Source organism: Pleurodeles waltl, chromosome 1_1 (genome assembly GCF_031143425.1).
Source record: "Pleurodeles waltl isolate 20211129_DDA chromosome 1_1, aPleWal1.hap1.20221129, whole genome shotgun sequence".
NCBI classification, from domain to species: domain Eukaryota; kingdom Metazoa; phylum Chordata; class Amphibia; order Caudata; family Salamandridae; genus Pleurodeles; species Pleurodeles waltl.
Genome location: NC_090436.1, coordinates 566979396 through 567000357, shown reverse-complemented (window position 1 = coordinate 567000357; position 20962 = coordinate 566979396). Strand labels below are relative to the sequence as shown.

The window sequence follows — 20962 nt, the reverse complement described above, 5'->3', positions numbered from 1 at the left end:
ATGTCCCACGTCGTTCGCCAGGCTGCAGTCAGTCCGTGGTCAGGACCAAAAAGCCTTGGGAAATGCAAATTGGACCATAAGAAGAGTTGCAAGGTGGAAGAGGACCAACAAGGTCCAGGGTACTTGACCCGTGGAGGGGAGTCCGGGCTGACCCTCAGCAGTCGGGAGAGCCAGCAAAAGCAGTCGCACACCCCACAGGCAACCCACTGGCAGCAGGCAGAGTAAGCTACAGTGAGGTCCAATCAGCATACCTTGAGATGAGTCCCACATCGCTGGAGCAGAAGAAAGGGGACTGTCCTTGGAAGGAGGAAATGCTGGAGGTCGGGCTACATGGAGCCTGAGGATCCCTCGGAGCAGGAGTCAACAAGCCTTGGTTGCTCCAAGACTCACAGTGCACAGGGGTACTGTCCTGCAAGGAAAGGCAAGGGCTCACTGTCTCCCAAAATAGATATATGGCAGAAAGGACCAAGGGGACCACTCCGGACCACCACCTGTGTTACAGGATTCAAGCAGTTCCAGAGGAGGGCAGATCCACGCAGACGGATGTCGTTGCTGTAGGTGCCACCAGATGCAGGGGAATGACTCCTTCACTCCAAGGAAGATTCCTTCTTGCTTCTTCGTGAAGCTGAAGTCTTGCCGACCCCGGAGGATGCGCAGCCGTGGAACTGTTACAGTTGCTGGAAGAAGCCATGGAAACAATGTTGCAAGGTAAGGTCGACTCAGGTGTTGCAGTCTTGTGGGTTCCTGAAGTGTCCAGTTGCGGTTCCGGTGACCATGAGTAGCAGAGGTCGATGCAGAGGAGTCCTGGTGGAGTCTTGCACGCCGAATCTTGGGACCCACCCTCAATAGCCCTAAAAGGGGGTTTGGTCTCTTTGCACTGTGACCACCTATCAGACAGGGTCACTGACGTCACCTGCCTGACCTGACTACTCAGATGCTCTCAGGGGCCTCTGCATATCTTGGTTTCAAGATGGCAAAATCAAATGGCCACCTGGAAGAGCTCTGGGCACCACCCCTAGGGTGGTGCCTACCCTTCCCCACCCTTGGAACACCTATTTCCAAGGTACAGGGTGCTGACTCCCTCTACCACAGGAAATCCGTTGTTCTGCCTTCCCCTGCCTTAGCTGGTCAAGCAGAAGGAGAGCAGAATCCTATCTGAGGGGTGGCAGCAGCGAGGGCTGCTCGCAAAACCAGACAACTGGTAGGAGCAATACTGGGGGAGTCCTCTAAGGAGCCCCCAGAGTGCATGGAATCATGCCACCAATACTGGCATTAGTATTGGGGTATGAGTCCAACATGTTTGACACCAAATATGCCCAAATTTGGAGTTACCATTATTTAGCTGGACCACAGGTCAATGACCTGTGTCCAGTACACGGGTAAAATGGCTTCCCCACTTTTATGAATTCCAGTGCATTGGAACTGGAGTTCGTAGGGGCACCTCTGCTCATGCAGGGGTGCCCTAACACCAGAAACTTGCACCATGCCCTTTGGGCTGGAAGGGCCTACCATAGGGGTGACTTAGAGTGACCTGGTGCAGTGACTTGTGGTGAAAGGGTGCATGCACCTTTTCACTCAGGCTGCAATGGCAGACCTGCAGACACATTTTGCATGGCCTCCCATGGTCGGCATAATACATGATGCAGCTGATGGGAGACCCCTAGTGCCCCAAAGTCCTAGGTACCTAAGTACCATATACCAGGGACTTATAATTGAACACCAGTACATCAATTGCGGAGTGCACAAAGGTCCAAGGTAACCACATTTGGAAGGAGAAAGAGCACAATCACCGGGGCTCTTGGTTAGCAGGATCCCAGTGAAAACACTCTAAGCACACTGATAGCAGGCAGCAAAAGGTGGGAGTAACTATGCCAAAAAGAGGGTACTTTCCTACACAGTGTTTTCTTTTTATAAGACCAACATTATGCAAACATATTACAGTACATCAACTTAAATTAGTCAGTAATCCCAGACCATTTGCGGAGAAGTGGTTTGTTATTCTATGAAAGTCCATTAAATTTAGCATTTCTAGTTTCTCGAAAACTACACTGAGAATTTTCTATAACGACTTTTAAAGTATACTACTAAATGTGTGAGCAAAAGGTTGATATAAATGCAGACTAAACTAATGTAATAAGGGTGGGAGAAGTACAAAAGAAAGCTCATCATTAACATTAACAATATAAATCTTCAGTGAATTTGCAATATTTCTACTTGTAGGTAATGCCTGCATTGATATTTTGTTGTTTTTGAAAAATTTTGAAATCAAATTTTGTAGAATCTTCATTCCATGGTGCAGAGCTTGGCACAGGTATAGGTGTGAATAATTTGTGTGGCTGAAAACAAAGGTGCGAGGTCCCTGTTGCATCTGCATCAGCAAACCTAAATCGACCCATTAAATTTCGAATTGGGTATAAATGCAATCAAAGATGCTGCTTTACTGAAACCTATACAGCACTGAGAAAGACTGTGCAAAATGCATGGCAGAGTTATACCATGACAATGTAAGTGTATTTGAATACTTCCTCAGTACCCCATCTTGTACCGCGCCCTTTCTACAGGGTCATTCCCCAAACGTTTTGCCTTCTCCTCTTAATTTTTCTGACCCTTTGTGGCTGATGTTATGGCGCTGGACACTTTACCACTGCTAATCAGTAGTAAAGTGCATGTGCTCTCCCTTGCTATGATTGGTGAATACCTGATTGACACATTTAATTTACATGTACAGTGGTACCTCTATACCCAGGGCTTGTAAATTAAATGCTACTAGTGGGCCTGCAGAGCTGCTTGTGCCACCCACTGAAATAGCCTTTCAAACCTGTCTCAGGTCTGCTAGTGGAGGACCTGCGTGCGCAGTTTGCTGCCACAGGGACCTGGCATCTAAATCTACTTGCCAGGCCCAGAACTCCCCTTTTACTACATGTAAGTCACCCCTAAGGTAGGCCCTAGCTAGCCCTATGGGCAGGGTGCTATGTATGTAGAAGGCAGGACATGTGCCTAGTAGCGTGGCCTGTCCTGGTAGTGGCAGCCTATTTGGTTTCTCACTGCTGTGAGTGCTGCCCTCTCATAGGATTGCATTGGAAATGCCCTGCCTTATGTCTAGGGGGTATTGTCTGATTTACGAGGGGTAGCGTAGGAATGTTTGGTACGGTTGTAATGGTAGTGAGAAATGTTTTTTTTTTTTTTTTACTATTACAGAAATGCCACTTCTAGAAAGTGAGCATTTCTCTGTGCTTATGACTCTGGTGGTTTGCAGCTTGACTCCAATCCATGTCTGGGAAGAGTGACAGTTGGGGCTGTGTGCATACTTCTCAGACAGCCTGCATACAGGCAGGGTGGAGGTTTCACAGAGGTGCATCTGCATTCTGAATGGTCTCCCTGGGCTGAGAGAAGAGGGAGGCGGGGCACACATGCATCTGTAAAGGCTGTGCCCTGGCCTCAAACAAAAGGGTTGTTTACCCCCAACTGATGTTTGGAGCCTCTGCTGGAGGAGAGAGGGGACACCCCCAAAACCAATTGTAGCTGGTTAAAACCCCCTCTCCTCTTCATTGAAAATGCTTTGTAAAACTGAGTATAAGTACAGGGGATTACTCCTCACAATTTGGAGACATTTTGGAACTGAAACAAACTGTAACTGGACACAGAATGCTGCTGGAGGGACTCACCAGGAACCCCTTTGGACTGCTGCTGCTGTGCTAACCTATGACCTGCCTGGTCACTTGGCGGAACTGCCACTGTCTGCAACCCTTTGTGCTGGCCTGCTGTTGGGCCCTGTCGCCCTGTGCTCCTTCTGTTTTGTCCCCCAGGGGCTGGGTGCTGTGGCCCCTGCTATCATCTTTTAAAGCGCCTTGAAAGCGCATCTGCTTATGCCCTTCAGCGCTTTGAGAGCGCTCTTTTGATTACCTCGAAGCACCTCGGAAAGCGCTTCTCTCTTAATTTATCTTGCACTCTGGAAGCGCATTGCTGTGTTACAAATTGCCCCCTTGAGCTGTGTACGCGCTTTGCCGCTTCCAAAGATCACCACCGCAACTCGGGCATCTGTGATTGTTAAGCACATCGAAGGCATGCAGTGTAGTGTGCCCCTGGGGAACGAGGAAGTTAAGGCAGGAGCAGCTGTGCTCCTGACTGTGCCCCCGGGGCAGAGCACACTACCAGGAGCACAAGCCAACTCCTACTTGTGTGCACATCACCGCCGTGGCCCGGAGAGACAAGCAGGCCCACCGGAGGTCACTGCAGCCGCCACCAGGAGGTGTGCGGCTGGCAGGGGGAGGTGTTTGCTGCTCCCCAGTCTTTCCGGTAGCTGCCTCGAGGACGCAGGCGGCTGCCTACAGCATTGCAGGGCACAGGCGGAGAGGGAGTTCCTTTCGCCCCGCCCACTGCCCCAGGGGAGCAGACGCCCCCATCGTCTTTAAGCTTAACTTAACTATGCTCCTTTGTTGGGATTTTGATGTTCATAGGGGCCTTATGTTCGATGACTTGCCATATGTCCACTAATGTTCCTTTTATGGCCAGTTAGGATATGTTTATGACAAGTGCATTTCTTTAGTAATTTGATTCCTGACTACTGCTTATGTTGCAGAATAATAAGTAACCTGTGTGTTATATATGACTACTGCTATTTCTGCAAGGTATTAGTAACCTATGTAACATTCTGACAACTGCTTGGGTAGCAGGGTATCACTGACATGTAATGTTTGGTCTAATTATGTTTTGTGCAATACGTTCCATTTTTACATAACTTGGTGTTGTGTTCCTTTTTGGTGTATTTATTGTGTCATATGTGTTGTGTGTGTTGTGCAAAAGCTTTACACATTGCCTCTGGGTTAGTCCTGACTGCTCGTGCCAAGCTACACAGGGGGTGAGCAGGGGTTATCTTGGACATGTAACTCCCTTGCCCTGACTAGAGTGGGTAGGTTCTGCCTGGTTTAGGTGCATACCCTAGCTATCCAGAAACCCCATTTCTAACACTCCAAAATAGCCATATTAAGATATACCAATTGAAGAACCCTGATTTGTGATAAATGTGAAAAAACTGACTCTGTGTGCACACAGAAACATAAAAAAGTAAGCATTTTGGGAAAGTGGTAAAAAATATGGATACAAAATGACCAATATATTGTCAACCTGTAGTGTTCTCTTTGGAACCAAAATAGGAAAGAGGAGAAGAAGAATCGTAGTTGCAAAATTGTAACCCCATCGCGATTTAATAATTTCATCTACGTTTAAGACTAAGATTTTTACCGCTCTGTACGACCTAGTGTGCTAAATCTAAGGTTTATTCAATTGTCTACACGGGGTTCGCTATGTAAACTTTAATACAATTACTTATCGCCTGTCTGTTGAATGGGTGTCTAAGGGATATTTGTCTGAGGCCAGCCAGCTCCGAGGTAGCAAAGACATTGGGCCAAATAGGGACATTAACACTGCTGCCTAACAGACGGGATCGGGCAGTTTGCAGTAGGTTAATGTTATTGGAAAGACTCGAACTGTGGGCGAAAGAAGGGAAGAAAGTTCAAAAAATCATTTGTTGGGCTTAGAATGTTCTATTTTTAGAACCGTTGACGGGCAGGGTGTCACATAAAAAACGTATAATAAAACGTAAAAATGTTTATTGTATGTCAGGTATTTAATCTTCCGTTTATTTTATAGCCTGAACAAAATGTATATCAAAATATTGAGGGGTCATTGCTCTATGCTGTTTCATTGAGGAAATAACAACAAACTATAATTAGAATGTACTGACAATTTTATGGCATTTTTCAAATATGATAACTCAATCATCTTTGTTTACCTCCACTTATGAAATGTTATAAAATTATTTAGTTGCATATTTATAAATAATATATTTTTGGTTTAACTACCTTGTTCGGATCCTCATATAGCATAATAACAATCTGAGTCATGTAGTTGAGTTCACTGACAAAATTTTGATAATCCATTGCACGTTTCCACTGTTCATCCTTGGATTCCTTTAAAAATAAAACAACACATGTTAAATTAATGAATGTTGTTTATGGAAAAAGGACACCGGCAAAAGCTTTCATTACAACGATATTCACCCCGCAAAAGAAACGACTTCTCAGAATAAATTTCTGGTTGCAGCCCTTTAAAAAATCCGTCATTGTTTTTCAATGGCGCTGGAACATTAGTCTTACACCATAAAAACCGTTACAAATAAATCATACTATCCAAGAAGCCCAATGCCGGAAAAAAAATATGAAAAAAAACAACGTGAAAAATAGGATCTGCATAGTTGTGTAGAACAAGCTAATAACCTTCAGTAATGCCTTATCTGGTAGAGACAATATCTAGTTACAGATTCCTTACTTTTAAATTCACACCAAGCACCAAACTGGACACATACGATTTTCATGAGCAGTAACCCTGCGTGCCGTTAGGTGGCGTCGATCGGATCCGCGTCCGTCATCGGCACCATTCGCACTGGATATAATATCACAGGTTCCTATATAGGCACCACCCCGGTGAGGTGACATTAGTCACTTTTCACAACTTTCCAGGCCAGAAGCGCAGAGCCATGAAGAACACTGACCACTGGTGCTTCAAAACTAGGGCCCTGAAAGGGAAGTCCTTGCCCCTAGAAATCAGTTTGTAGTGTGAGGAGGATGGGTGGGTCGGTAAGGAATCAGCAACTAGGTATTGTCTCTAAAAGATAAGGTGTTACCGAAGTTAAGTTAGTTGTTCATCTGATAGAGAATTCTAGTTGCAGGTTCCTTACCGCTGAACAAATATCCAAGCAATACCATCCCCAGGGGTGGGTCTGCAAACCAAGATCATACCAGAAAGTCCTGCAGGACCGAACAGGCAAAGTGACGGTCTCTAGGGACCTGACTGTCCAGGTGTTTGTAAACGTGTGCAAAAATACCCACATTGCCAACTAATGGATACCAAGGGCTGGAAATCTGCATGCTAATGTAGTGGTCGCAACATTAGCTCAGGTAGAATGAGTACGCAAAACCTCAGGGGGTTGCATTTTGGACAGTGCATAACAGATCTTAATGAAAGTATGATCTGTAGATGGTCCGCTTCTCCACTGCCCAACCCTTCTTTGCATCCATATAACCTACACAGAGTTGGTCATCCACCCGGAACTCTTCTGTACGATCAAGGTAGAATGCCAACACACTTTTTGGGTCCAGGCAGTGGAGTCTCTCCTCTTCCTTAGAAAGATGTGGGGGTGCGTAAAAAGTAGACATGGTGATGGACTGGCCAACATGAAAGAGCGTAACCACTTTTGGCAGGAAGGATGCCCTTGTGCGAAGCACCACTCTGTCATGATAGATAGAAAGGTATAGTGGGTTAGAAGACAATGCCTGCAGCTCTCACCCTGCAGGCACTCTTGAAAGGAGAGCACATCAGAAATGTAAATACCAAACTCCGATCCCACTGGGGCAAAATGGATGGGGATGGAGGAAAGGCTTTTGAGGAACCTATTTACAACAGGGGACTTAAACATGCCATTCATGATCCGCTAGGCATTTTCGGCTGAGTTTGTCCGCTGTGGAGTTCTGAGAGCTGCCAAATGTTGAACCACCAGGGATATGTCCTGCTGTTCCAGCCATGTCAAGAGGTTAAGAGCCACTTGACAAAGAATTCACAACCCCGCCCTGCCCTCTTTGTTGCAGTACCACATGGCAGTGGTGTTGTCCGTGAATAGTTGCACTATCTTTCCCCTGATAGAGGGAAGTAATGCTTTCAATGCCAGTTGGATCACACAGAGCTCCATCATGATGATATAGAGTCCCGCTTCCGCCCGAGACCAGATTTCTCTAATTTTCACCTCTACCAGATGGCTGCCCAATCGCAGGAGTGAGGCATCTGTCACTACTGACAGCACTGGATGGGGAAGGGAGGGGGATCTGCAGCTAGTCCAATCACGGTTTGTTAACCACCACTGCAGGTCTTTTACAGTTCCATATGGATGCAGACCATGTCTGAGAGATTCCCCTGAAGCTGTGCCCACTGGAACGTCAGGTCCAACTGCAGAGCCTGCATATGCCATCCGGCATGTATCACCAGCAGGATGAAGGAGACCATATGGCCAATCATATCATCCTCAGAATGAAGCTTCCCAAAATCCAGGATTGAGGCTGAAACATCAGTATCAATAGCCTGAATATCCTGGTCTTGTTGCTCGGGCGATAAACCTGAAACTGCACTGTGTCTAGAACTTCTCCGAAGAAACCGAGCGTCTGAAAGGAAGTCAGGTGTGACTACGCATGTTGATAGTGAACCCCAGCAGGATGCTCGCTGTAGTCTGGAGGTGGGAGACGCCAGTCTGGGGTGAGCCCTCCTTCATCAGCCAATTGTCGAGATAGGGAAAGACTGATACTCCTGATCTCCGCAGATGACCTGCAGTCACTGCTATCTCCTTGGTGAACACACGAGGACGCTGGTAATGCCAAAGGGGAGCACGTAAACTGAAAGTGCTCCTGGTCTACTATGATGCACAAGTAACATCTGTGGGCAGGCAAGACGGGGATGTGAAAATAAGCACCCTGCAAGTCCAACGCTACCATTCAGTCTCCTGAGTCCAGGGCAGACAAGACCAGAGCCAATGTGAGCATTTTGAACTTTTCCTTCTTGGTGAAGCGATTGAGTCGTAGGTCTACAACAGGGAAAATAGTCTTGACCTTCTGGGGACCAGAAAGTAGAAGGCGTAGCAACCACAGCCTCCTTCTGACACAGGAACCCTCTGTATGGCTCCCTGGCGAAGAGCACCACAAAGGCCTCGGGGAGAAGGGACAGATGATCCTTCATCATCTGATCGTAAGATGGTGACATGGACGGAGGGGTAATCTTGAAGGGGAGTGAGTAGCCACTTCGGACGACCTGCAAAACCCACCTGTCCGAAGGAACGTATTGCCAGGGATGCAGGTGATGGCAAATCCTGCCAGCATCTGGGTGCTCATTGTGGTACAGAAGCAGATTAGGAGGGTTTAGAGGCTGCTGCCGGCAGGGGGTTAAGGGTCAGGGAGGGGACACTCGGGAGTCTGAGCAGACCACTGGCCATCTAACGCAGAGGGTAAGTGGGTTCCACGTCCTCAGCCACGCAGAGGCTGGGCAGCATGCATGGCACGGTGGCTGGACAGGAATTAGTACAGTTGGAAGCCCCTTCTGTAGACATAAAAGGATTGAGAGCAAAGAGGGGTTGCCCAGAGGCCCAAGGACATGGATGTAAAACAAAAATACTTGAAACACTCAAGGGCTGAATCTGCCTAGTCTCCGAAGAGATGGGTGCCATCGAAGGGCATGTCCATCAGGGAAGCTTGAACCCTCCAAAAAGCCAGATGTCCTCAGCCAGATGTGGCGCCTCAGGGTCACTGTCATTGAAACGGCCCTGTCTAGCGAGTCAGTTGTGTCTAGTACGCAACGGATGGTGAACTTTGCTGTGTCTCTCCAAACAGCAACAGTCTGAGCAATACAGGCAGGGCCTCCTCCAGATTTGTTGCAGCAACTGTGCAGCCATGTCCCACAGTGTGTGGCAATAACAGCCCAAAAGGCATGCATGTTCACAGACCACAGAAGAAAACATCTTTCCAAATTAATCCAGCCAACCCGCTAACCACCCAAACCTACTCTGCACACAGCCCTTTGGCCATCCATTTCAGGAGTTGGCCGCAGCCTATCTCCCTGGGTATGAGATTAGTGTAAGAGGGTATATCTGAGGGTGAGAGTGGCTGTAAGAATCTCTGTCTGGGTGTCAGAGTGCATACATCAGTTTCTTTGTGGGTATGTCAGTGACTGTGCAGGCCTGAGTGGGTGCACAAGGGATTCAGTGGGTCTGTGAGTGGGTGTGTGAGTGTCTGAGTGGGTGCTTAAGGGTATGAATGGGTGTGTGAGTGGGAGAGAGATTGAAAAAGAGAAATTGAGAGAGAGAGAGAAAGCGAGGGAGAGCGATAGAGAGCTTTTAGGCTTTAATGAATGAAACACTTAGAATTAGATATTTCTAGACAAATTGAAAAGAAAAATGTTTTTGCCAATGTAGGAAAATGGCTCCCTGTTGCAGTTATCCCCCACTTTTTGCCTGATATTGATGCTGACTTGACTAAGAAGTGTGCTGGGACCCTGCTAACCAGGCCCCAGCACCAGTGCCTTTTCACTTCAAATGTACCATTGTTTCCACAACTGGCACACCCTTGGCACACAGATAAGTCCCTTCTAAAAGGTACCAGTGGTACCAAGGGCCCTGTGACCAGGGTAGGTCCCTAAGGGCTGCAACATGTGTTGTACCACCCTAAGAGAAGCCTCACTTAACACATGCACACTGCCAGTGCAGATTGTGTGGGTTGGTGGGGAGAAAAAGGCAAAGTCGACATGGCATCCCCCTCAGGAGGCCATGCACACAAAATACTGCCTGTGGCATAGGTAAGTCACCCCTCTAGCAGGCCTTAAAAGCCTTAGGCAGGGTGCACTATACCAGAGGTGAGGGCATAGCTGCATAAGCAATATGCCCCTATAGTGTCTAAGTCCATTCTTAGACATTGTAAGTACAGTGTGGCCATATTAAGTATATGGTCTGGGGGTTTGTTAAAACAAACTCCACAGCTCCATATTGGCTACACTGAATACTGGGAAGTTTGGATTTATTACAAAATGCACACAGAGGGCATCTTACAAGATGCCCCTTGTATTTTATCCAATCCCTCAGTGCAGGACTGACTGGTCTGTGCCAGCATGCCACTGAGATGAGTTTCTGACTCCCTGGGGTGAGAGCCTTTGTGCTCTCTAAGGCCAGAAACAACGCCTGCATTGAGTGGAGGTGCTTAAAACCTCCCCCTGCAGGAACTTTAATACCTAGCAGTGAGACTCAAAGGCTCAGGCCTTGTGTTGCAATGCCCCAGGCCACTCCAGCTAGTGGTGATGCCCGCCCCCTTGACATAGTCCCCACTTTTGGCGGCAAGTCCAGAGGAGATAATGAGAAAAACAAGGAGGAGTCACCTACCAGTCAGGACAGCCCCTAAGGTGCCCTGAGCTAAGGTGACCCCTGCCTTTGGAAATCCTTCATATTGGTTTTGGAGGATTTCCCGAATAGGAATAGGGATGTGCCCCCCTCCCCTCAGGGAGGAGGCATAAAGAGGGTTTAGCCACCCTCAAGCACAATCGCCATTGGCTACTGCCCCCAGACCTAAACACACCTCTAAATTTAGTATTTAGGGGCGACCCTGAAACCAGGAAATCAGATTCCTGCAACCTACAAGAAGAAGGACTGGTGACCTGAAAGCCCTGCATAGACGATGGATAGAACAACTGACTTGGCCCCAGCCCTACCGGCCTGTCTCCAGATTTAAAGAACCTGCACAGCGACGCATCCGACAGGGACCAGCGACCTCTGAAGCCTCAGAGGACTGCCCTGAACCCGAAGGACCAAGAAACTCCTAAGAACAGCGGCACTGTTCAAAAACAGCAACAACTTTGCAGCTTTTTAACAACTTCCAAAGAACTCTCTCTTCCTGCCGGAAGCGTGAGACTTCTCACTCTGCACCTGATGCCCCGGCTCGAGCTCCAGAGAACTAGCACCCAGGTGACTACGACAATGTGAGTAACCTGAGTCAACCCCCCTGCACCGCAACAGTGACGCCTGCAGAGAGGATCCAGAGGCTCCCCCTGACCTCGACTGCCTGGTAACAAGGAACCCGACGCCTGGACCAAGCACTGCACCCGCAGCCCCCAGGACCGAGAGAAACCACCCACTAGTGCAGGAGTGACCAGCAGGTGGCTCTTTTCCTAGCCCTGTCAGTGGCTGGTCCGAGAAGCCCCCCTGTGCCCTGCCTGCATCGCCTAAGTGACCCCAGAGTCCTTCCATTGCTTTCAATAGCAAACCTGACGTCTACTTTGCACACTGCACCCGGCCGCCCCTGTGCCACTGAGGGTGTGTTTTGTGCGCCTGTTGGTGCCCCCCCCAGTGCTCTACAAAACCCCACCAGTCTGCTCCCCGAGGACGCAGGTACTTACCTGTCAGCAGAAAGGAACCGGAGCACCCCTGTTCCCCATAGGCGCCTAGATGTTTTGGGCCCTACTTTGACCTCTGCACCTGACCGGCCGTGTGTTGCTGGTGGGGTGACTTTGGGGTTGCCTTGAACCCCCAACGGTGGGCTGCCTATGCCCAGGAGACTGAGTGTGTAAGTGCTTTACTTACCTGAGAAACTTAACCAACTTACCTCCCCCAGGAAATATTGATTTTTGCACTTTGTCCACTTTTAAAATAGCTCATTGCCATTTTAACTAAAACTGTGTGTACTACTGCTTTGAATCAAAGTTCTATATTTACCTGTGTGAAGTACCTTGCATTTTATGTACTTACCTCAAATCTTGAATGTTGTGGTTCTAAAATAAATTAAGAAAATATATTTTTCTATATAAAAACCTATTGGCCTGGAGATAAGTCTTTGAGTGTGTGTTCCTCATTTATTGCCTGTGTGTACAACAAATGCTTAACACTACCCTCTGATAAGCCTACTGCTCGACCACACTACCACAAAATAGAGCATTAGTATTATCTAGTTTTACCACTATCAACCTCTAAGGGGAACCCTTGGACTCTGTGCAAATTATCTCTTACTTTGAGATAGTATATACAGAGCCAAATTCCTACAGTCAATTAAAAAGAGCGAGAAGACCTTTCATTATGAATCTTCAACTTTTAAAGCTAAAAGTTCTGGACTAGAACCCTCAACTCTCTCCTCTTTTACTTTATTTTGTGCCCTTTATGGGCTATGTAGGACCGCGGAGGACGACTCAAGGCCTCCCCCGTGGGCCCAGCTGGCTCGCACCTCCTGCGTGAGCAGGCATTGCTTAAGTAAGCAAGCACCTGCTTTTAATAGCAGCTCCCTGCATGCCGGAGCAAAGTTTTCATTTGTCTTCCCTGACAGACGAAAACTCTGCTTTCTGACAGCGGGACATGTTTAAAAAGTACAGCTGTCAGAAAGTTGAGTTATGTTTGCTGTGACTTGTCTATCAAAGCTGCAGCCAAGCCACAGAAATCAGCTATGTCCAGGGGTGGGCACCCCTGGACATAGTAGGAGCCGGCCCTGGTGAGTGGGGGTCCCTAGGGCCATCAGTGGCTCCTCCAGGGGGGCCGGGAGGTCACCCCCACCATTACAAATAAACAATGCTCCTGGGATGTTTGTCACCTGGGGCCGTCAAAAAGACGAAGTGCAGCAGCCCGCAGTTCATTGTTCTTTTTTTTTTTTGTATTTACAGCGGATCCCTGAATGATTTGCGACTCTCGCTGTAAATTTGTAAAAGAAAAATGCTTTTTAGGCCTGGGTGGGGTCCCTCCAAGAGCCAAGGGGTCAGGGTTTCTGAACCCTGACTCCTTTTCTTTTTACATTTTTGGTTGCCAACACTTCCTTGTACAAGTGTTGACAGCCAATCAGATTTCAGCACGACGTTGGCAGAGGATGCAAATCTTTTGCGACCCTATACATAAAAATTTGGATTTTCTTTAATTTCTCAAAAACTACTAAACTGATTGAAACCAAGGGCCAGATGTACTAAGCGTTTTGCATGGCGCAAAACGCGCATCGCGTTGCTCATTCCCAATTTGCGAGTCGGTAACTTGGTTACCGACTCGCAAAATGGGAATGCAACTCGCAAATAGGAAGGGGTGTTCCCCTTCCTATTTGCGATTCGCATCGCGATGCAGAATTGCTTTGTGACCGCGAACGCGGTCGCAAAGCAATTCGCAGTTAGCAACCATGTGAAGTGGGGACACCTTCCCCTTTGTGAATGGCTCTAAAAATATTTTTTCAGAGCAGGCTGTGGTCCTATGGACCACTGCCTACTCTGAAAAAATTAAACCAAATGGTTTCATTTTCTCAAGTGTATTGCAACTCGTTTTCCTTTAAGGAAAACGGGCTGCAATACAAAAAAAAACCTGCTTTATTGAAAAAGCAGTCACAGACATAGTGGTTTGCTGTCTCCAGCAGGCCACCGTCCATGTGAGTGCAGGGAATCGCAAGGGGGTCGCAAATTGCAACCTACCTCATTATTATTAATGAGGTGGGTCGTTGCGACCCCCTTGCGATTCGCAATTGGTGTTAGGGACACCATCCTGCATATGGGTTTGCGAGTCGCAAATTGCGAGTCGCTCAGACTCGCAATTTGCGAATCGCAAACCCATTCCTACCTACATCTGGCCCCAAATAACAACAAGCATTTGCAATGCAACAGGTCTCGCATTTGCTCATGTTAGAGCTGATAGCGTTGTAAACTCCTAACCCGACTTTTCACCTATTGGCAAAAGTGCATTTATGTACGTAACCGAAAAAGTGCAATTAACTATGTGTGACAGACCGAACAGTATAAACACAATGGAGAGGTGGTGATAGTGCTTATTTAAGTGGTTTATTAAGAATGAAAATGGTGAAGTACACAGAATGTCTATTTTAAGGTGATGTTGATGTCTCTCTCAATTAAGTCCTTGGGCGTTTAGTCCAGGTTTTGTTTAATGTCCTCTGTTTCTTTGTTTTTCTTTCAGATGAAGTCCTGGTTTGTTCCCTCAGGTGGATCCCGAACAGTACCGGCTTGCTTAGCCACGACCCTCCAGGGCCGTGGCTGGCGTTATGGCGTTCCTCCGGTCGATCTCCTCTTCCCGGGGTGTCCAGTACGGATTCCTCGTTCTCTCCTGGGTTTCCGCGTCCTCCCTTCTTCGCCGGTCCGTTCTTGGAGTAGTCCTCCTCCTTGGGTCTCTCCTCTCTCTCCACGGGTCTGTTTTCCTCGTCCTTCGGCCTCTCCGGTTTTTCCTCCGATCGCGCTTCTCCCCTCCGTTGCTGCGCGTCCCTCTTTTCAACTTCCCTGTGCCGGGAAACCACACTGGTTTCCCTGGCAACGGCTGCGCGGCGGCCTCGGTCTCGTCGCGTTTCCCCGGCAACGGGAAAACGCGGAAATGACGTATCGGAGCCCTCCGATAAGTCATTAGAATCACTCAGTGCCGGGAATACCCGGTCACACACCTCTCCCCATGAACGGTCCTGTTCGAGGACCGCAGTAGAGTCTGGGAACCATGACAAATAATCAGCCGGGGCCTGTTGGGGTCCTGGGATATGACGGACCTGAAAGGAAAATGGTTGGAGTTCAAGGAACCACCTCAAAATTCGGGAATTGGTATCTTTATGAGCGGACAACCATGTGAGGGGAGCATGATCCGTAAAAAGAATAAAAGGTCGACCTAACAGGTAATATTGTAAAGTGTCCACGGCCCATTTAATAGCCAGACATTCTCTTTCAATGGTAGGATAGTGACGTTCCCGGGGAAATAGTTTCCGACTGACATATACTATCGGGTGATCCCTGCCTTCCTCATCGGGTTGGGCCAGTACTCCCCCCAACCCTACATCAGAGGCATCGGTGTATAGATGGAAGGGTTTAGAGAAATCTGGGCACTTTAGTATGGGATCTCGAGTCAGATAGCACTTCAATTGCTCAAAGCTAGCCTTCTGGTACTCCGAAAATGGGGCTAATCGATTAGGATGTGATTTAGACAAAAGATCTGTGAGAGGGGCTGCAAGTGTGGAATAGTCGGGAATGAATCTACGATAGTAGCCTACTAATCCTAGGAACGAGCGTAGATCTTTTTTTGTCTTAGGGTTGGGTGCATTTAGAATGGCGACTACTTTCTTATTTTGTGGTTGTAAAGTCCCTTGACCGATTTCGTATCCTAAGTAGGATATATTGGGTTTTCATATAACGCACTTTTTAGGGTTGGCAGTTAAACCCGCGTTTTCGAGAGTATGGCATATTTGTTGGAGATGGAGGAGATGATCATCCCAGGTTTCACTAAAGATAACTACGTCGTCGAGGTAAGCTGCTGAGAAGGATTGAAATGGTTTTAAAAGTCTATCCATTAACCCAGTGGTTCCCAAACTTTTTTGATCCCCGGCTCCTTTGACCTATTGGCTGTGTTGGCCACGGCTCCCCGTTATGTTACTTTTTTTGGCGGGTGGGGGAACGTAATCCCAGCCTGTACCTGTACCTGCACTATTTACCGTTCGTCTTCTTTATTCTCTCCTTCACGTTGCTGAAAAGCATTTATTGGAAACTATTTTTGTTATAGGGATATTATTAATGGTACTTTGGCGCCCTCCGCTGGTCAGAATAATTAATGCAGGGTGTTTTTTTCCAATACCACGAGGAAAAGCTACCATTTCAAAGCACCTCCGAGTGGTTTCCAGACTGTGTGCGGCGCCCCTGGCTAGTTTTGATGGCGCACCACGGAGCCGCGGCGCACAGTTTGGGAACCACTGCATTAACCGTTGGAACGTAGCGGGTGCTCCATGCAGTCCGAATGGTAACACGGTGAACTGATAAAGCCCGGACTGTGTAGAAAAAGCCGTTTTCTCTTTATCCTCTGGTGCTAAGGGAATCTGCCAATACCCTTTGGTCAAATCTAAGGTGGACATATATTTTGCTTTTCCCAGTTTCTCCAAGACGTCATCCACCCTAGCAATGGGATATGTGTCAAACATTGAATGTTCATTAAGCTTTCGGAAGTCAATACAAAATCTGATTGTACCGTCAGGTTTCGGCACCAGGACGACCGGGGAGCACCAGGGACTAGTCAAAGGCTCTACCACTCCTAGTTCTAACATCTTTAGTATTTCATTCTCCATAATTTGTTTCCTTGCCTCGGGAATTCTATACGGTCGCAACCTAACAATTACCCCCGGTGTTGTCCTTATTTTATGGGCTATCAAGGGGGTTTTACCTGGCACTACTGAAAAAAACTTTCGGAAGTGTTCTAGTAGGCTATACACCTGTTCCTTCTCTGGTATTGTTAATGATGCATTTACTTCGGGTAGCCCTTCCTCCTCACCATTGTTTTCTGTGGGACAAAACTCAATCTGCAAATTTTTACTAGGGCAGAGGAATCGGACCATTTCTTCGGAAATGTCGGAATTGTCTGGTTCTTCCCATTTTTTAAAGAGATTTATATGATAAATCTGGGTTTTCTGAGGATTGTTTGTGATTTCAATCAGATAGGTAACAGGAGAAACGGCGCGTATAACCCTATATGGACCATGCCATTTTGCAATCAGTTTTTGTTCAGATATGGGACGCATTATTAGAACCTGATCTCCTGGTTGTAGAACCCTTAACTTACTTCCTCGGTCATAATACTGTTTCTGGGTTTGTTGAGCTTGCTCCATATTTAGTCTCACTGTTTCCCACAAACTTTGGAGTTGAGATCGTAAGTTGTGAGCATATTCTAATAATGGTCTCCCACCCTCTTCTGCCTCTTCTTCCCATGTCTCAATGGCCATATCTAAAAGGGACCGAGGTTGTCTTCCAAATACGAGCTCAAACGGGCTATGACCTGTTGAGGCCTGTTCATGGGTTCGTATAGCGTATAATACCAAGGCTAATTTCTGATCCCAATCTCTTCCTGAGTCCTGTACCACTTTCCTCAATAAGGTTTTTATTGTTCGGTTGTACCGTTCCACCAAACCATCCGTCTGTGGCTGGTACACCGAAGTTCGAATTTGGGAAATACCCAATGTCTTACACACCTGCTTCATAAGAGTAGACATAAAGGGGGTTCCCTGGTCTGTGAGTATTTCATGTGGAAAACCCACTCGAGAGAAAACGTTTATCATTGCTTGGGCAACGGTTTTGGTTGTCATGCTTTTGAGAGGAACGGCCTCGGGGTATCGGGTAGCATAATCAACCATAACCAAGATATACATATGACCTTTCGTTGAGGGTACTAGGGGTCCGATTAGATCCATCCCCATCCTACTAAAAGGGATTTCTATGATGGGTAAGGGCATTAGAGGGGCTTTCTTAGGTCTACCCGGTTCAGTAAGTTGACATCTGGGACATTGGGCTCAATATTTGAGTATGTGGGCGAAAACCCCTGGCCAATAAAACCGCCTAAGGAGGTACTCTTCGGTTTTTTCTCTCCCATAATGACCCCCACCGGGTTGACTATGAGCCAAAGTCAGGACGTGCTCCCTATAATGCTCAGGTACCAATAGTTGTTGTTTATGTTCCCCTGTACGAGTGGTAGTTATTCTGTATAAGAGGTTTTTCTTAATTAGGAAGTAGGGACCCACCTCCTCGGTCTCCTCTGATTTTGCGGACTTCCAAGCTTGTGTGAGAGAAGGATCTTCTCTCTGTATCTGAGGGAAACTGATAGGCGCCTCATGTGTTTCGGCTATAAGGCCAGGCTTTTGTCCTTGTATCTCTTTTTCCCGATGATTCGCTTTTGCGGCCTGTTTTTCTCTACGTGATAACTTTCGACGGGTTATAGGGCATTCAATAACACTGTTGGAAAAGGGAGCTTCCCTCCACCAGTCCTGTGTCCGCTTGGGGGTTCTAACATGATCTAGGATCTCTTGGAAATGTTCATAATCAGTCCCGATGATACATTCCTCAATTAGCTCTGTCATTATTCCCATAGGTAGGACATCTCAGTAATTTCCCCACTCCACTGTAAGTTTATATAAGGGGTATTGCTCTTTGTCTCCATGAATACAACAAATATTTACCCATCGTTCTACTTCCTCGCCTGATAGGTTTACGATATCTTTCCTCACTACTGATTGGCTACACCCTGAATCAATAAGAGCCCATACTGGCTGTCCATTGATGGTTAGGATCTGTTTAAACTTCAGGTTACCTCGTCCTGTACACAGTACCCTTCTCCGAGTGACTCCTATCTCCATTGGCTCACCAGGATCTTGTTTCCTGGGACACATGCGGGCGATGTGTCCCCATTCCCCACAGTTGTAACATTGGGGACCTGATACCTGAGGATGGTCGATTAGTCTGCGTGGAATAGGCTCCTCAAGAGGTGTTCTGGGAATACTTTTAGCGTTAGATAGCCCCGGTTTTATGCTAGGTCGGGGTGGCACATTCCTTATATCCACTGAGCGATGATAGGCACATGCTAAGTCGATCGCCATGTCAGTATTTACTTTGGGATGTTGGCGAATCCAGTGTTTGGTAGCTGTGGGTAAGGCATCTAAATATTGTTCAAGAACGATCGTTTGGATCACTTCCTCTCTGCTATTCCCGGAAGGACCTAACCATTTCAAAGCTAAATCTTTTACACGATAATAAAAGGTTCGGGGGTCTTCATTTGGTCCCCATTTGATTTTCCGGAATTTGACCCTATAATATTCGGTGTCATGTCCAACACGTTCTAATATACTAGTCTTTATCTCTTGGTATGGTGTGGTTCCCCCCGGGTTTGCCGCTTGATATGCTGCTTGTAATATCCCCGTAAGAAGCGGTGCGACATACTGACCCCATCTATCCTCAGGCCATTGAGCTGACGAGGCCACTCTCTCAAAATTAGTAAAGAAGGATTCGGGGTCTTCACCTTCTTGATATTTCTGTAACACCGAACTAGGTACGTTGGGGTGAACCTTACTGACAGCAATAGTTTCGGTTAATTTCTTCATGGCCGTCTTGTGTACTAGTTGATTGTTTGCGAGGATGGTTGCCTGGCTTTTCAAAGCCGACTGTAATGCTTCCCTGTCCTCCTTTGCTTCTCGTTGGTGGGCCTCCCATACCAACTGTAAATGTCTCTGGCCCTCTGCCAGTTGTTTTATCATATCTTCCAACAAGGGAGTGTCACTCATTATGTATACTGTTCGGGTGTCTGGAAGGGGTCCGAAACTAATAAGATCCCACTTCTGACACCACTGTGACAGACCGAACAGTATAAACACAATGGAGAGGTGGTGATAGTGCTTATTTAAGTGGTTTATTAAGAATGAAAATGGTGAAGTACACAGAATGTCTATTTTAAGGTGATGTTGATGTCTCTCTCAATTAAGTCCTTGGGCGTTTAGTCCAGGTTTTGTTTAATGTCCTCTGTTTCTTTGTTTTTCTTTCAGATGAAGTCCTGGTTTGTTCCCTCAGGTGGATCCCGAACAGTACCGGCTTGCTTAGCCACGACCCTCCAGGGCCGTGGCTGGCGTTATGGCGTTCCTCCGGTCGATCTCCTCTTCCCGGGGTGTCCAGTACGGATTCCTCGTTCTCTCCTCTGTTTCCGCGTCCTCCCTTCTTCGCCGGTCCGTTCTTGGAGTAGTCCTCCTCCTTGGGTCTCTCCTCTCTCTCCACGGGTCTGTTTTCCTCGTCCTTCGGCCTCTCCGTTTTTTCCTCCGATTGCGCTTCTCCTCTCCTGCGCGTCCCTCTTTTCAACTTCCCTGTGCCGGGAAACCACACTGGTTTCCCTGGCAACGGCTGCGCGGCGGCCTCGGTCTCGTCGCGTTTCCCCAGCAATGGGAAAACGCGGAAATGACGTATCAGAGCCCTCCGATACGTCATTAGAATCACTCGGTGCCGGGAATACCCGGTCACACTATGTAAAGTGCTCAACTTCTGCCAAGCGAAATCGCGCTAGTAAATTAGAGAAAAAGTAGTCCACGAGCCGGACAGAAAACAGCGAGCCTCGCATGTTTTCTGTACTTGGTCGATGCGCTGGAGGACGGCTAGCCACCAGAAAAGGCATGACATATGCATGCCTTTGACTAATGAGAGCAAACAGATTTTATTAGGCAAGCCCACAAACCAATCAAAAACACTGACGTGACGTAGACAGGGCTCCGAGCCCTTTTCTAAACACTAACGCGCCTCGCTGCAATACGCATGTGCGAGCACATGCAACGCAGGCTCGATCCTAAAAAAGGATACCTTGCTGCCAAATTGTGTGCAATTCTGGCCAGTGGTTTTGGCGCTATCACTGTTTAAAATCCCCATGGAAAAATTACTGGGGAAAGCGTGTTTTTCTCATGTCCCGCTTGACGGATCACCCGAGACTTTCCAGACAACAGCTCAAGTGAGCATTGTATCTTCTTGAAGATTCATCAAACAGCATCAAAGTTATTAGCAAAACAAAAATGCTTTTTCTATAGAAACTAGGTCCTAACTATAACTACCTAGTGGTGACTGCCAGTACGTAATATATAGCTAATGAAGAAGAAAACTAGGG

At 47.3% G+C, this 20962-nt stretch overlaps 1 protein-coding gene across 1 annotated transcript in view; it reads right to left on the bottom strand.

The window, feature by feature from the left end:
* The window catches only part of PPIP5K2 (diphosphoinositol pentakisphosphate kinase 2), a 1112711-nt gene that overhangs the window by 535244 nt on the left and 556505 nt on the right, over window positions 1–20962 (bottom strand). Inside the window, exon 22 of the mRNA XM_069226183.1 lies at window positions 5862–5969. Within this exon, the coding sequence (XP_069082284.1) occupies window positions 5862–5969 (108 nt within the window). The remainder of the gene's footprint in view (window positions 1–5861; window positions 5970–20962) is intronic.